The 16,420-nt window shown below is 44.2% G+C and overlaps 1 protein-coding gene across 1 annotated transcript; it reads right to left on the bottom strand.

Moving 5' to 3' along the window:
• Nucleotides 1–1,681: 1,681 nt before the first annotated feature.
• LOC131900651 (zinc finger protein 709-like) lies at nt 1,682–13,019 on the bottom strand. Its single transcript, XM_059251955.1, has 4 exons — nt 12,866–13,019; nt 5,800–5,926; nt 5,546–5,606; nt 1,682–3,351 (listed from the first exon to the last, which is right to left on the bottom strand). Exons 1-4 carry the CDS (start codon nt 12,866–12,868, stop codon nt 1,848–1,850), a joined length of 1,695 nt encoding a protein of 564 aa, XP_059107938.1. The 5' UTR covers nt 12,869–13,019; the 3' UTR covers nt 1,682–1,847.
• Nucleotides 13,020–16,420: the final 3,401 nt, after the last annotated feature.

Below are 16,420 nucleotides of genomic sequence, written 5' to 3'. Positions count from 1 at the left end.
AGCACAAGGTTACTATATTCACATATCTTCCTAAGTAGACTAGACAGTAATATGGGGGGGAAATGTTTGCTCAAAATGAAGTAATGGGAAAATGAATATTCTTTTGCCTTGTATTTTTAATGAGGACATATACTTCCTGTCAAAATACTACTTCAAAATGTGATTATGGAATAAGACAGGAGTGTTGTAGTGAATGTGAGGTCATCCTGGGCACCATAAGAATCCAGTTAGCAGCTATTACCTAGCTATAGCCTACTTCAAAGACGCCAAGAGGTGCTGCAGAGATGGCTCAGTGGTTAGGAGCACAGGCTGCTCTTTAGAGAACCTAGGTTTAATTCCCAGTACCACAACATGAAGGCTCAAAACCATCTGTAACTCTAGTTCCAGAGAGCCCAGTACCCTCTTCTGGCCTCATCAGGCATCAGGCACACATATGCAGCACAGACATAGATGCAGGCAAAATACCCACTCATGAAATAAATCTTTAAAAGTTAGAGGGGGGCGGGGAAGGAAGACGAGAGAAAGAGAAAAGGAGAGGCACTAAGGGTTTGGGGACACAGTGTAAGACAACTGCCTTCTGAGGCACATAGCTTGCCTGGCATGCTGCTATTCACTCAAACTTGTTTAAATAGTCCTTGAGATTTCTTCTGGGTTCAATTGTTAAATTCTATGATTAACATCCCCCAAAGGGGAACCCAGTTTCCCTGGGAATACCAGGAACTCAATATATAGTCCAGATGGTTCTGGAAACTTGGAATCCTTCTTACTAGCTTCCCAAGTAGGATCTCATGCTCATGCAATCACACCCAGTAATAAGTGATATTCATAGCGGATCTCAGGCCAGGGCATGGCTGATCACCCAAGACAGCACACAGACTCAGTGGGTGAGATTGTCACATTAAAGTCAAGTATCTCTTTTAATGAAACTTATTTCCCAAACCTTGCTGTTTCTTAAATTTTGAGTTGAACCAGTAAATGTTCCCACAAGTTTTCTAATGCCAAGAGTTCTCTCAATACACTCTTTTTAAGTGCTGCCAAAGTGATAATGGAGACCTCACAAATTCTTTACTTTAGGCTACCCTCGATAAGTTCTTTCATTTCTACAAAAGGATGACTTAAAGATTTTCAAGATTCCCTATGTCTTAGTCACTGTTCTATTGCTGTGAAGAGACATCATGACACAGACAAATCTCATAAGACAAATCATTTAATTGGGGGCTTGCTTACAGTTTCAGAGACTTACTCCATTGTTATCATGGCTGGCATTATGGTGCTTGAGCAGTAGCTGAGAGCTACATCCTGAACCAGAGGCACAGAGAAAGAGTGACTGGATCTGGCTCAGGCTTTTGAAACCTTAAAGCCGACTCCCAGTGTCACACTGCCTCTAAAAAGTTCACATCTACTCCAACAAGGCCATATCTTGTAATTCTTTCAAACAGTTCCACTCCCTGGTAACTGACCATTCAAACATATAAACATGTTTGGAGGATTCTTATTCAAACCACCATATTATATATGAAGGGTTTCTCTCCAAAATGACTACCACAATGTCTTTTGAGGGCCCCTAAGAATTAAAGGCTATGTACATTGTGTGCATAAGGTTTCTCTCCGGTGTGAGCTATTTAGCATCTTCTCCACAATGAAAAGAATGCAGAAGACTTTATTACATTACTTGCAGATTTTCTCGAAGTGCTTTTCTCCGTGTGTTTACTTCCATGTTGTTGGAGGGAACTTCTAGTATTAAAAGCCACATTGACTCAAAAGAACTGCTTCTCTAGAAATTTGTTTGACAGCTTCCCATGTTGTTTGATCTCTGTGAGAGCTACCTAAGACAAGACTTTCTCACGTTACTTACAAACATCCTTATTTGCTTTACTATGAATTGGTGCATGTCTTCGCAAATGAGTTGAACTCGAAAAGCCTCTCCCACATGTCTTACATTGATAGGGTCTCTCGCTGCTGTGGATTCGTTCATGTACTCGAACCTCAAAAAAGCGACGAAAAGCTTTCCCACATTGCTTGCATACATAGGGTTTTTCTTCACTGTGCATTATTTTATGTTTTCGAAGAGAACTGTCAGAACTGAAGGCTTTCCCACATTGCAAACACACATAGGGCTTCTCTCCAGAATGATTCCTTTCATGGCTCTGAAGGGAGGAAGAAGAAGCTAAATCCTTCCCACACTGCTTACACTTGTAGGGGTTCTCTCCAGCATGCATTCTTTTATGGAATTGAAAGGAACTGTGATTATTGAAAGATTTCCCACATTGCTTGCACACATAGAGTCTCTCTCCAGTGTGAGTACTTCCATGTCTTTTAAGGTTACCAGAACTACCAAAGGTTTTCCCACAGTGCTTACACACATAGGGCTTCTGACCAGTATGAATTCTTTCATGTGTTTTTAGGGAACTGGAATAAGTAAAGCCTTTCCCACATTGTTTACAAACATAGGGATTCACACCACTGTGAATTACTTTATGCTTTTGAAACTGATACCAAAACGTGAAGGAATTCCCACACTGCTTACATACGTACGATTTTTCCCGAGTGTGAGTTAGTTCATGTGATTTAAGGTAACGAGAAGCAGTGAAGGCTTTCCCACATTGCTTACACACATATGGTTTCACACCAGTGTGAATCCTTCTATGTATTCGAAAGTAAGTGGAATCAAGGAAAGTTTTCCCACACTGCTCACACACATAGGGCTTCTTAACACTGTGAATTCCCATACGTCTTCGAAGACAAGCAGAACGAGGAAAAGTTCTCCCATTATGATTAGGCAGAAAAGGATTCTCGCGTGTGTCAGTTGTCTGATGTCTTAAAAGGTTACCAAACCGAGCAAAGCCTTTCCCACACAGTTCACACACATAGGGCTTCTTAACACTGTGACTCTTTTCATGCCGTTGTAAAGGACTGGGGTGAGTGAAGCCTTTCCCACATTGCTTGCAAACGAAGGATTTTTTTGCATGGTCATGTTCTTCATTCCTTTGGCCGGATTGGAGACAAAGAAGGTCTTCTTTGCAGTCCTTATTTTTAGAAGGTTTCTCTCCAGTGTGAGCACTTTTGTGTGTCCGAAAGGACAGAGGAGAACTGGAGCTGCCCCCAAACTCCTTATGTTTATACAACTTCCGTCCATATTCCTGGTCTTCATGAGGTTTATGTCCTACCTGATGGTTCAGGGGTGCACCTAGAGATGAATGCCCAATGCTTCCTTCTCCACACACATGCTTCTCACATGTGGAAAGTCCTGGAGAAGATTTCAGGTTCACAGGAGGCTCTGGAATACAGCCGAAGAGTTCTGTACTCTGAAGACTTTCTTTATATTCACAGAATTTCTCTACCAGTTGGCTGCTGCAAAACAAGTGGAGAGTACATGACTAAGACTTGGTTTATTAATGACTGAACAAAAGGAAGGTTGGTTTCATGCTGAGAAAAAGTTTGTAACATGTTTGGCCTGCAATGCATTCCAAGTCCACTTGAGGACAGTTAAGAGAGAAACAATGGTATCTATGCATGGTGGGGTTTGTCTCCTTGAGAACATTTAATATTCACCTATCATTTCAACACAATGCAAATCTTATGTACCTTTTGGATGTAAAATAGCATCAATCAAAATCATCTTGGTTTTTTTTTGTTTTAAATACTTGCATGTCCATGAAATAAGCTGACAATAAGTCATTCCCAACTTGTCCCCGTGGCTGGTAGATAAATCAATACTGCATTAAGTCTCAGAACTGTGTCCATTTACTGTGTCTGTAGGTGCGCATGTGCGCTACGGTACGTGAGAGGGGCTCAGGACAGCTTGCAGGAGTGCTGTTTCCTTCCACGTCAGGGAAGCAGGGTCTCTGTTAGAAGTGCAGGGATCGTAGATATGTGTCGTTTCATGTGGGTTCTGCAAATTAAACTCAGGCCATTAGGATTGCATGGTCAGCCCTATCCCCAGCTACGCAATCCTTTGGTCCCCCTGTATAACATTTGAATGGTGAGGTGTGCTCTGGTTAGTTTTCTGTCAACTTGACACAATGTAGAATCATCTTGGAAGAGAAATCTCAGCTAAGAAAATGGCTCCATTAGATCATCTTTAGGCAAATCTGTGGGGGCATTTTTGTGATCACTCATCAGTGAAGGAGAGACTAGCCAACTGGGCATGGTATCGCCCCACCCTCACCTCTGGCACCGGCTGGTCCTGATTATAGAAGAAAATAGTCTGAGCAAGCCGTGGAGAGCAAGTCAGTAAGGAGTTTCTTCTTCCATGGGTCTCTGTCTCAGTCCTTATCTCTAGGCCCCTGCCCTGCCTTGAGTTCCTGCTTTGATTTCCCTTAATGGTGAACTGTGATCAGGACATGTGAGCCGAAAATACCCTTCCCTCTGTCTACATAGGAGAAGGTGGCACCTCAGTTACAGTGGACACCACAGCATGTTGGCAATACCAGTAGGGTGGGACAACCCCTCAGGACAGTGCATGATGATGTGGAACTGGCATGAGCCTGGAAGACTTCCTGTGTGTGCTGTCAGTGAGGGAGTTGGGGAAGTGGAGCTCTAAAGGACTTGGGAACCCAGGAGATGGTGTTTCAACTCCAAATGTGACACACCAATATGTACACTGCTGGAAGTTGGTTTTGATTCGCTTTGATTTTGACTATGTCCTGGTTCTTCACTCCTCGAGTAAGAAAGTATATAGCTTTTTTTTTTTTTAAATATTGTCGGGACCCACCATTTGGTAACTTTTGACTTTTAAAAGAAACATTGAGTTTTTAAGGGGAACTTGGACTTTTAAACTGTTGAAACTTAAGACTGTTAATTGTGATATCAATATCAACATGACATGCTGTGGACAAACAGAAAGGACAGGTTATGGTTTAATACCGAGGTGTTTGTGTGTAATGAAGACAAGAGGGCAATTTTGCTGGTTAGTTTTGTCAGCTTGACAAAACGTAGGGAACTTCAGTTGAGGAAATGTCCCCATTGACCTGGCCTACAAGCAAGCCTGCGGAGCATTGTCTTGATTGATGATAGTGTGAAAGTGTCTAGTTCACTGTAGGCAGTGCCATTCCTAGGAAAGGGGTCATAAGGTGTATAAGAAAACAAACTGAGCAAGCCATGGGGAGCAAGACAATAAGCAGCAATCCTCCATGGCCTCTGCCTTCAGGTCATGCCCAGAGCTTCCTGCTTCAGTTCATGCCCTGACTTCCCTTGATCATGGACTGCAAACTGCAAGCTGAAATTAACCCTTTCTACTCCAAGTTGCTTTGGCTCATGGACTTCAGCCCAGCAATACAAAGCCAAACTAAGACACTTTGTATGGCATAAAGTTTGTATATATGAACTACGATAACACATCACATGTGACATCATCACATCCTAGTTGTCCTCAAGACTGCTGTATTTGACATCTTCTAGTGCTGATGTTTAAGACAGAAATTTTAGGAGAAAATTTTCTGAGATGAAATTGGTTTGATGCTGGATATTAAATACCTCTTTTACTTCTTTATAAAATGTCCTTGCGCAACAGCACTATAGAATGTGGCTTTGGGAAACAAATTACCTTAATTTTCTGGAGAGATTTTCATACTCATTTACAACCTTCTGGTTTTCCAACTTGTTCCCTAAAATGTAGAACCAGAGAAATAGTTAAGAGTTATTAATAACAGAAAAAATAGATAACAGCTAAGTTGAAGGTATAAGTGATCTCACATACCCCCTCCCATTCAGCTTCCCATATTCCAATTTATACATCAACACTGATAAGCTAGAAACACTGTCCTGTAATGGGCTAGAAAAGGCAATGCTCATGTGTACCTATAACAGTCAGGTTCCTCAAGGTTTCCTGCATCACATCTTTGTACAGCTTCTTCTGGGATGGATCCAGCAGAGCCCACTCCTCCTTGGTGAACTTCACAGCCACATCCTCAAAGCTCACTGACTCCTAAAAGCACACACATATATTTCCAGGAAAGTGAGCCTCATGGTACTAGGAATGCACACAGAATTAATGAGAAGTTGACACGACACTATGTTCCACAAGTTGTCTTGGTCATCACACTCTACTGCTCATACAGACTAAGATTCCCCCAAACACAAATGCTAAAAGTAAACTGGAGCTTTCTGGGAAGGAAACATGAAGATAGCATGAGCTCTTGTGCACACCACTGTGCTAATTTCTCTTTCTGCACTGCATCTTTCTAACAACTTTCATCACAAATTCTGATTCTCTAATACCCTCCAGGGAGTCAACATCAGCAGTCCTTAGAACGTGTGTGCTGCTGGGCAGTAGTGGTGCATGCCTTTAATCCCAGCACTTGGGAGGCAGAGGCAGGAGGATCTCTGAGTTTGATGTCAGCTTGATCTACAGAGGGAGTTCCAGGACAGCCAGAGCTACAAAGAGAAACCCTGTTTAAAACAACAACAACAACAACAACAAAAGAATGTGTGAACTTAGAAATGCTGGGCAAAACAGTTCTGCAGGTGACTGGAAGTGAAATCTAGATTGATTCCTTCCCCCATAGCTGTGAAGAATGAGGGAGATTTTTCAAACAGTAGATGGCAACTGTACTCCAAGTTAAAAGCAACTCCCTCTTCTCCCTAAGAATCCTAGCAACAATTTCACATGGTCGTCAGAGGGATGATGCTATCTGGTTAGAACCCAACATATTCTCTAGATGATGATTCTGTATCATCTGGTTTGGCAGACAGTATTTCTACACCTTTCTAAAATCTTGATTTAGTGTGTACTGTGTGTGGAGAGTGTGAGCATGCCACAGTGCTCTAGTGAAAATCAGCAACAGCTTGTGGGAGTTGGTCCTTTCTTTCTAACTTAGCAAGGGTTCTAGAGATTGACTTCAGACCATGAGGGTTGCATAGCAAGTGCCTTTACTTGCTGAGCCATATCAGTAGGCGTCTACTTAATACTTCTTACAAATTGTTAGGAGCCTGAATATATGTTCTGTGACTGCACTAAAGGCCAGTATTACAAGGTATATAGCCGGGTTCTTTGGTCCGGTCCTGAGTCAAACATCAAACAGGACTCATGACAAGTAATTCGTTTTATTCGTGTCTTATTTTACTTTCTGTTGCTGTATCACCATGACCAAATGCAACTTGGGCAGGAAAGTGTTCATATGGATTACAGGTCACAGTCAATCATTGGGGAAGCCAAAACAGGAGACTCAAGGAAAGAACATGCAGGCAAGAACTGAGGCAGAGAGCAGAGATGAGCACTGTACAAGCCCAGGCCCATATAACCTGGGATGACAACACCCACATTGGAGTAGGCCCTCCCACATCAATTAACAATCAAGGAAATGCCCTGAAGGCATGCACACAGGCCAGTATGGTGGAACCAATTTCTCAGCTAAGATTCCCATTTTCTCAGGTGTGCAGTTTGCCAACCAACTTAGCCATCTCACTGGCCCATTCCACCATTTTTATTTGAGAAATTCGATGGGTAATAAAACAATGGAAAGATGTACATGTTCTTAGACAAAGTTCTAATTCACCAACGTGTCACCTCTAAAATTTCTAAAACACACATTAAAGTAAAATACTCAATCAGGCAGTGGTGGCTCATATCTTTAATTCCAGCACCTGGGAGGCAGAGGCAGTTGGATCTCTGTGAGTTCGAGGCCAGCTTGGTCTACAAAATTGCAGGACAGTCAAGGCTGCTAATACAGAAAAACCACATCTTGTAAAAAACAAAACAAAACAAAAACTACAAGGAAACAAAAGGTAGATACATACAATTAAGTTTATTATAATTAGATGAATTTCCCTAATTTCTCAGGGTCAGTATTCATAGATGGTTACGGTATCAGTGCTGACTAAGAGAAAGCTACACCAGGAGGAGCTGAATATAACCACGATCGCATTTTTTAAAAAGAATATAAAATTCTTTCAATTCAAAAAAAGCTGCAAGGGGCTGGTGAGGGAGCTCAGTGGTTAAGAGCATGGGCTACCCTTCCATCGGATCTGGATCATTTCCTAGCACTTATGGCATCTAACTCCAGTTTCAATGTCCTCTTCTGGTTCCACTGGGACTGCACACATATGGTGCAAAGACATTCACGCAGGTAAAACACCCATAAACAAAAAAAAACATTTAAATTTTTTTTTTGTTTTACAGGTATAAAAGAAGATAAATAGCTGGAGAGGGAGTCCAGTGGATAAGAAACCTTGTTGTTCTACCAAAGGACTTGAGATCAATTCCTGCACCCATATTAGGCAGCTCACAACTGCCTGTAACTCCAGCTCCAGAGGGACAAGGTGCCTCTTGCCTCTCTGGGCACTCACACTCATGCGCACATGCTCACACAAAGACACAAACATACATGCCATTAAAAATTAAAATAAATTACCAGGTGTGGTGGCTCATACCGTTCAGCCCAGCACTAGAGAGACAGAGGCAGGCAAAGCTCTGTGAGTTCGAGGCCAGCCTGGTCTATAATGTGAGTTCCAGGATAGCCAAGGCTGTTACACAGAGAAACTTTGTCTCAAAAACTGCCCCCCCCCACTAAATACATACATACATACATACATACATACATACACACATACATAAAAGGAGGATATTTCAGGGAGGGGAGAGATGGCTCGTTGGCTAAAAGTGATTGCTGCTTTCCTAACAGACCAGATTTCGTTTCCCAACACCCATTCAGAGTAGCTTAACTGTCCATAAGTCTAATGACAGGCATCCAACACTGTCTTCTGTCCTTCTTGGGTACCCACACACATGTGCAGGTAGACATGTAGGCAGGTGCACACACACACACCACAAACATACACATAAATAAAAATAAAACTTTTAATTTTTCATACACTATATTCTGATCGTATTCTTTTTCACTCTCCAACCACTTCTCCCAGATCCTCTCCACCTCCCTATCCATCCAACTCTCTCTCTCTGTCTTAAACAGAAAGGAGAAAAATCAAACCAAAACAAAACAATAAAAATCACACAGATAACATGGACTCAAACCCCTCCTTCTCAAGGCCCAGGGATCTATGCAGAAGAGGAGGTGGGAAAAAAAATTTGTTTTAAGAGCCAAAGGTAGTGGATGACTCCAAGGAAGCGACATCTTATCTTCCAAGCACAACAGGACTGATGTACGGAAGAACTCAGAAAGACTGTGACAGTGTGCATGAGACCTTCACCGGTTAAGCCAGGAAAGATCACAGCATGGGGAAGAAGTGGGCCCATGTCCCACTCCTAACCAAGCAGCTATTCAGAAGTGATACCTACTAGGAGAGGGAAAATCACTTCTCTCCAATAGAGTGACGTTGGATATAAGAACTACACTCAGGGTATCCACCATGTTCAGGAATAGTTGGACCATTGTACAGTGAGAGAGAGATTGTAGCACTTGGCCTTAAATCGAAACAATCATTACAAGAAAAGAAAGAAAGGATATTCCAAAAGGATCAAGGGAAGTGATTATAGACACAAAGGCAAAGCTATCTCTAAAACTGGATACTTAGTTACTTCCCTGAAAGTATCTGCTAACTCAGAGAAAGCACCAGGGAAAGAGAAATGGAGGCATGTGCTTGTTCGCCCCTCAGTGTTCTTGGGAAAAAACAGGGCTTTGCACCCTTAATGAAGACAGAAATCACTGCTCTTAATCAGTAGTTAAGAGGGCTTGCTGCTCTTCCAGTGGACGCAGGTTCAAACTCCTGAATCCCCTCCAGGTGACAACTCCATGTATTAGTATTTGCTGATTCATTGTGCTTCTAATGTGGGACATGTACTGCAAACACCCTTCCTAATAATAACAATAAATACCCAAACTGATCAGAAGACAGACAATACTTAACTAAATAGATTTCCTTTTTGTCCTCTTCATGCTCTAGGCCAGTGATCGCTGATCAACACCCAACCTGATCTTAAAGTTGCCCACTCTTCATTGAAACTCCACGGACAGGGTGGTCTCAGAGAAAACTGCTTTCTGATCTAGCAGTTAACTATGACACCCTCCATGACACCAGATCCCCACCTTCTCTTTCCTTCTGTTTACCCATATTTAGCTCCGTCTCCTCCTCCCTAAGAGAGAACAGCCTTCTTCACCTAACCTCTAGAGAAGCTTGCGGATCTATCACGAGAGGCCTACTCCTTACGGCAACACTCCTTTCACATACAGGTATGGCCTAGCTCTATCACAAATTTGCTTTTTAAAACAACATTTAGAAAAAAAAAATACAGCCAAGTGTAGTGGTGCACACCTTTAATCCCAGCAGAGGCAGGTGGATCTCTGTAAGATTGAGGCAAGCCTAGTCTACAAAGGGAGTTCCAGGATGGCCAGGGCTGTTTAACATAGAGAAATCCTGTTTTAAAAAAGCAAAAAAACAAACAAAAAAGGACAATGACAATTATGACAGAGGCCAAGACCACTCACCCATCCCTTTTCAGTGAGTTTGGCCATATCAGAAACACTTGGAAAATTAGAGATTTATTTTTAGTCCTAAGAATCATAGAATTTAGAGGAAGCATTCCTTGAATCTGTGACATTCCTAGGCACCAAGAGGGAAAAGTGGGTGGGGACTGCTCTTGGTTACTGTTGTACAGAATATCACCTTTGTGACAGAGCCTAGCCTGCGTTCTTGACCTGATTGGCTACACGTAGAGCATCAGGGCCAGGAAAAGGGGACTGTTTACAGAAGAACAGCTTGTTTACCTAAGTAAACACCCACCACCTGCCAGCACACCAAGACACATTAACTATATCAATAAGTAACAACACCTGAAAATATAACAAATCATAACAGAAACGCCAGACACAGGAGCTTTTGATCCACAACAGATGAAATCCCCTTCCTGAGACTGTAAAAGACCAAAGTGTGGCAGGCGAGAGTCATGACAAGGTCAGCTGTCAAAAGCCAGGAAACTTCTCACCAACCTGCGAACATGTCCCCCACCCCAACCTTGCTCCAGCAGTTTCTTCATGGCCACACACTCAGCCCACTTCAGACTCACCATCGACAGCCTGCCCTCCCAGGGCAGATGCATTCGGCATCTCTGCACCTGCGCTGCTGGCACTTCTGATCTGGTCCCTGCAGACTTCCCCTTAGGCCTGTGACGTCAGGCCAGGCTGGGATCTCTGCAGCCTCTTCAACCATGTCCTAGCCATTCTGTAACCTGAGCTGTCTATCATTGTGTGATCTGCTGGATAGTGTCAGTGATCAAACTGGGATAAAGGGCAGGAGTGGCAGTGCACATCTTTCATCTCGGTTCTTAGGAGGCCTCCCTAGATCTCTCTGTCCCTCTTTCCATTGGGCATACTGACTGACCCCAAGAAATTCACTTTCCCAAAATTTGGCATTTAGACAAAAGTCAATATTCCCTCAGGAACTTGATAAATAGTTCATACCCGCTAAAACTTGAAATCCTCATTATTGGTGGCATCAGGGTCCTATGGCTCTTCTATTAACATATGCCTTTGGTGGCTATTACCATACCAAGGTCTATGCTAAGCTCTAGGCTCCTTCTATTCCTGTTCACAAGTTATATACTTCAAAGCCCTCTATCCCAGTTCAGAGGCTCCCCTCCTCCCAGACACCTCTTCCCTTAAAACCCTGGAACATCGTCTCCCTTAGGCTCTCTCTGCTTTCCTGAGAGACAGCCTGGGCAGTTTGTAATAAACGTTTCCCTCTTTCACCTACAGAGCAGCTGTTCTGGCTTCTTTACTGCGACCATTTCACCCACATACACTGAACGTGTCTTTTTTTGCTTTTCACTAATAACTTGGCTCTTTTTATTAGTTTACTGAGAACAGGTGGCTGGGTGTGACTTGGAGCACAGGTTGATAACGCCAAGTTCAAGAACACAAAGGAACAGTTACAGGGTAAACAGAAAGGGAGCTGAGGACAGCTTCTTTGGACAGTTATAGCATCAAGCCACAGGCAGCCATGTTGAAGCCCTGAAGGGAGAAACAGCCTTCAGTTCCCGAGGAGTGAGGGAAGTTACCTGCTCAAAAAGGTTTAGGGTGGAGACAGGAATAATCAGTGTCCCCAGACCTAACCAAAGAACAGGCAGTGTGAAAGAGCAGTGGGGTGAGGAACTCTTAAGGACTAGAGCCCAGGAGCAGGGTATGGTGGTGCACCCCTTTAATCCCAGCATGGGGAGCAGGGGCAGGCCGATTTCTGAGTCTTAGGCAGCCTTGTGTACAACACAGGTTCCGGGACAGCCAGAGCTATACAGAAAAACCCTGTCTCAAAAACCAACCAACCAACCAACAAACAAACCAAAACCAAAAAACCCGAACTAGTGCCTTGACTCTAAGCCATCCTGCATCTAGTTATGACAGAGGGAACGCAAGTAAGTGTCCACAAAGGCTTGGTTTTCCCCACCTGAAGCGCAGTTGCTCCTTGGGTGGGTAAAAGCCTCGGGTCATGAGGAACTGTGTGGGGCTGTGCAGGGCAATAGCCCCTAGCCATAAGGAATTTGCTCAGCCCTTGCTTGACCATTCCTTTTCTCCTGCTGATATAACACACTTGGGTGTGACGAGATTTTAGGAGAAGGACGAGGCAGTTACGGAACCAGTGCCCTAACCCTCACCATCCACGCAGCTCCACCTCCACCACCCCGCCCCACTCCGCACATGAGCCCCTGCCCAACTCCTAGGGCTGGTTCCCCACGACCTTCTGGCGACACCGCCCAGACCGCAGAGACGCGGGCTGCGGGCGTCCCACTGACCCCACACACCGCAGCAGCGAGCGCTCAGCCACAGACAGGACCGCGGCTCTGCCGGCTGACCCAGCAACATCCAACCGGACCCGGAGCCAGAGGAGACTCAGCTGCCTCCAAAGGCCGGTTCCCACTGCAGCCTCCAAACGCAGCATCCCCCTCCCCACATCCACGATGCCTGCCGGCCGAACGTACCATTTCCAGCCACGGAGTGTCCCGGTGTCCTCCTGCCGCTCCTGCTGTCAGTGAAGGCGACTTTGATTTCTAGGCCTGGGATTTAGGACACACTCCCTAAGAAGACAAACATGCCTAATGTTGGGGGTTAAGAAAACAGACCTAGGTCAGGCAAATTCCCTCACCTAAGAAGCATACTCCTCATTGGACAAGTCAGACACTAAAGTAATAACCTTTATCCTGATAGGCCAGCAAACCCTTGGCTCAGGTCCTGGCGCTCTAGTGACAGGGGACACAAGTTTTCCTAGGCGAAGAAGTGAGGAAATTACGCGCTCTAGGTTACAGCTTTCTGTCTCTATCTGGGGGAAAGTGCATTTAAACGTAATTTGTCCTGGCCTCCACTTGCTAATAACAATTCCTATTTCTTCCGCCTCAGTGGGGTGACAGCAAGAGTTTAGAGAATTCCAGACTCAGTTGCCACGGAGACAACTCAAAAGAGCTGCCTTGAACAGACTGGTCCCAGTGTATTCGGCTGGAGGGCCTCATTAAAGGAAATCCCCTGTCCCCATCGCCTCACAGCCCACCAACCCACCACCAACCTGCCCAAGACTTCAGGAAACCTTCTACCCACAGAATTTACAAAAACAGGCAATCTGGTTTGCCTTTCACCCTGCAATTTACAGGAAAAAAAAGACAGAAAGACAGGCAGGCAGACAGAGGAGAGGAGGGGAAGGGAGAGAAGAGGAGGGGAGGAAAGGGGAGGGGAGGGGAGGGGAAGGGATGCGGGGAGGGGAGAGGAGAAGTGAGAAGTAAAGAAAAAGAAAACCAGTTTGTCCAGAAAACCAGGTTCTGGGCCTGCTGAAGCCAGGACCACCCCCTCCCCGCTCTCCACTGCAAAAATTGATTCTCAGCCCCCCCCCCCCATGGTGTGTTCGTGTTTGGAGGCCTCATTTTCTCAGACTAATGAAAGTCTGCTCTCGCTGTGCGTTAATCAGAGTTCTTTAGTGTAACAGAACACACACATACCTATATGTATATGCATGTGTATGTGTATATGTGTGTATATACATGTATATGTATGTGTGTATTAGGGGATTTGTTAGAATGATTTACCGGCTGTGGTCTAGCTAACCCAACAATGGCCGGCTATGAACAGAAGGTCCAAGAACCCAGTAGTTGCTCAGTCCACAGGCTGGATGTTTCAGTTGGTCTTCAGGAGATGCTGGAATCACGAAGGAGGCTCCAATGCCAGTGAAGGAATGGACTTGTAGCAAGTCGAGAACAAGCAGGCAAACAGCAAAAGCTTCCTTCTTCCATGTCCTTATATAGACTTCCAGCAGAAATGCAGCCCAGATTAGATCTGGGCTAAAGATCTGGATTAAAGATATGCCAGCCTGCCTCAAGATCTGGATTAAAGGCATGTCTTTTCTCAGCTCAAAAAACAAAGAAAGAAGGGAAAAAGAACTAGATTATAGGTGTGCTTTTCTACCCAAAAGATCCAGATTAGGTGTAGTCAAGTTGACAACCAAGAGTAGCTATCACACGATGTTTCAAGGTCAAACTGAGTCTATTCTTTCATTTTCCATTGCTAACATATTTCTTATTACATTGGCATTTTCTCACCTCGGAATTTGGAATGACAGAGGTTCTCAAGGCTTTCTCAATGCCATAGTCAACCAATAACATAAAAACACACAAACAAGCAATGGCAATTATTCCATTCAGGCAATTATTCCACAATGGAATTTGTAGTGAAAAACTGGCTCAAATAGTAGTAAAAATCCCCACACATTAAAAATTAGACCCTTAGATGTGGTGGTGCAGGCCTTTGTCCCATGCACATGTGAGGACTTGGGACAGTCCTGAGCTCTGTGAGTTCAAGGCCAACCTCTTCTACCTAGGTAACTGGGACAGCTAGAGTTCCATAGCTAGACCTTGTCTCAAAAAAATAAAATAAAATAAAAATAAAAAGTTGTACTGCTCAGTTTGACTGCATGATTCATGATGTTGTGACAGGGCCCCAGACTTCAGCTGGTCCCCAGACCTTCACACAACTGAGTCCATGATGTACGTACCATTCCAGCTGTAAAACTCAGCATGTACACAGTACCACCAAACTCCATAGTTCTGGAAGAGTCTCTAAATGTACTATCCTTGCTTTTTGGCTAACTGTTTTTGTTAACTGAAGTATATCAACATAGGACATGGTTTTTATATATAAAAGCTCATCCTGAAAAAGGCTTGGGACTATACTGGGATCCCAATCCCTAGTACAGTCACTGGCTGTCTAATAAAGACTCTCTATTAGCTTAAACTCATGTTTGAGCAGTCTCCTCTGGTGAATACCCACCGCAGTGTCTCTTACAAACATTTACAACTGACCTTCCAATGAATGACACGAGGCACCTGACCCTAAGTGACCAGTGTAAACAGACTGAATGGGGGCTAGAAAATCCAGCCTCTCCCCGCAAATATAGGCCCCATACAAATGGTCCAGGCATAAGACTATCCTCTCACTCAACTGCTATAAAAGCCTTCCCTATCCTCTCAGTAATGCACTGAGTTCTGTCCTCTGGCCGTCAGCTGGGGCTGCACAGCAGTGTATTTAATAAATTGTCTAATAGTCTACTTTTCTCTTTGTTAGGTCCAAAGAAGCCTCCCAAGATGGCAGTGCAGGTAACAATGTCCTAACAGGACTTTGGCTGAGTAAACAGAAGGAGGTTTATTGAATAAACTAGCCTTGTTTCTGTTTACCAGAGAAACAGATCTCCTAAGGCAGGTTTCTGTTTGTCAGGAAGATATCTTAATCCATCCCAAAGGTCAACTACCTTGGGCAGGAGCATCTACTTCCCAGTCAATCCTAACAACTCCAAGACCTCACATGATGGCTGCCATAGAACATCTGCCAGCTTTCACTCCATTTTGCTTCTGTCTTCCCCACCTTTCCCCAACCCTGAGAGATGGCCTTAGCAGTGGGACCACCGATGAAGCTTTCTTTCCACCCATGGAGTGGTCCACTTTGTGGTCTCACTGCGCACCCAGGCTTCAAAGCAGCCCGCATGCTCCTGGCCTGTCAGAATTGTCCACTACGGGCCAAATAGAAGGTGCCAAGGTTAAAAATGAACCAAGAGAGAAAAGAAGGAAATACCTGATGTCATCCAGATAACTGGGCTGTTAAGAAGAAAGGAAAACCCACACAACGTCCCCTTCCCAAGTTGAAGGACAAGATTAACATTGAAACATCCTAGAGAGGATCACTGGTGAATGGCCGAGGGCAATTAAGGATGGGACTCTAAAAGATTGAAACCCACTCTTCCCCTCGGTATCAGAGGTGGATCTCTGTATCTCCAAACCTACATAATTATCAAAGGGACCTTCTCTCTGTGAGAAAAAGTCAGCCAGTCAGGTGTAGCAGTGTACACCATTAATCTCCACACTCAGGAGGCAAATGGATCTCTGAGTTCAAGAGCAGCCTGGTCTATAGAACTAGTTCCAGGACAGCCAGGGCTACACAGAAAACCTGTCTCAAAAACAACAACAAAACAAACAGAAAAAAAGAAAGAAGAAGTCAGCAGA

The sequence above is a fragment of the Peromyscus eremicus genome, unplaced genomic scaffold (genome assembly GCF_949786415.1).
Source record: "Peromyscus eremicus unplaced genomic scaffold, PerEre_H2_v1 PerEre#2#chr22_unloc_1, whole genome shotgun sequence".
Taxonomy (NCBI): Eukaryota; Metazoa; Chordata; class Mammalia; order Rodentia; family Cricetidae; genus Peromyscus; species Peromyscus eremicus.
This window is presented reverse-complemented; position numbering and strand designations above follow the sequence as displayed.

What these genes read in the sequence shown, in the direction of transcription:
- LOC131900651 (XM_059251955.1), bottom strand. An exon ending in GAGGAACCTGACTGTTATAG is followed by an intron (nt 5,607 to 5,799) that starts GTACACATGAGC and finishes TCTACATTTTAG; the next exon opens with GGAACAAGTTGGAAAACCAG. An exon ending in AATCTCTCCAGAAAATTAAG is followed by an intron (nt 3,352 to 5,545) that starts GTAATTTGTTTC and finishes CTTGTTTTGCAG; the next exon opens with CAGCCAACTGGTAGAGAAAT.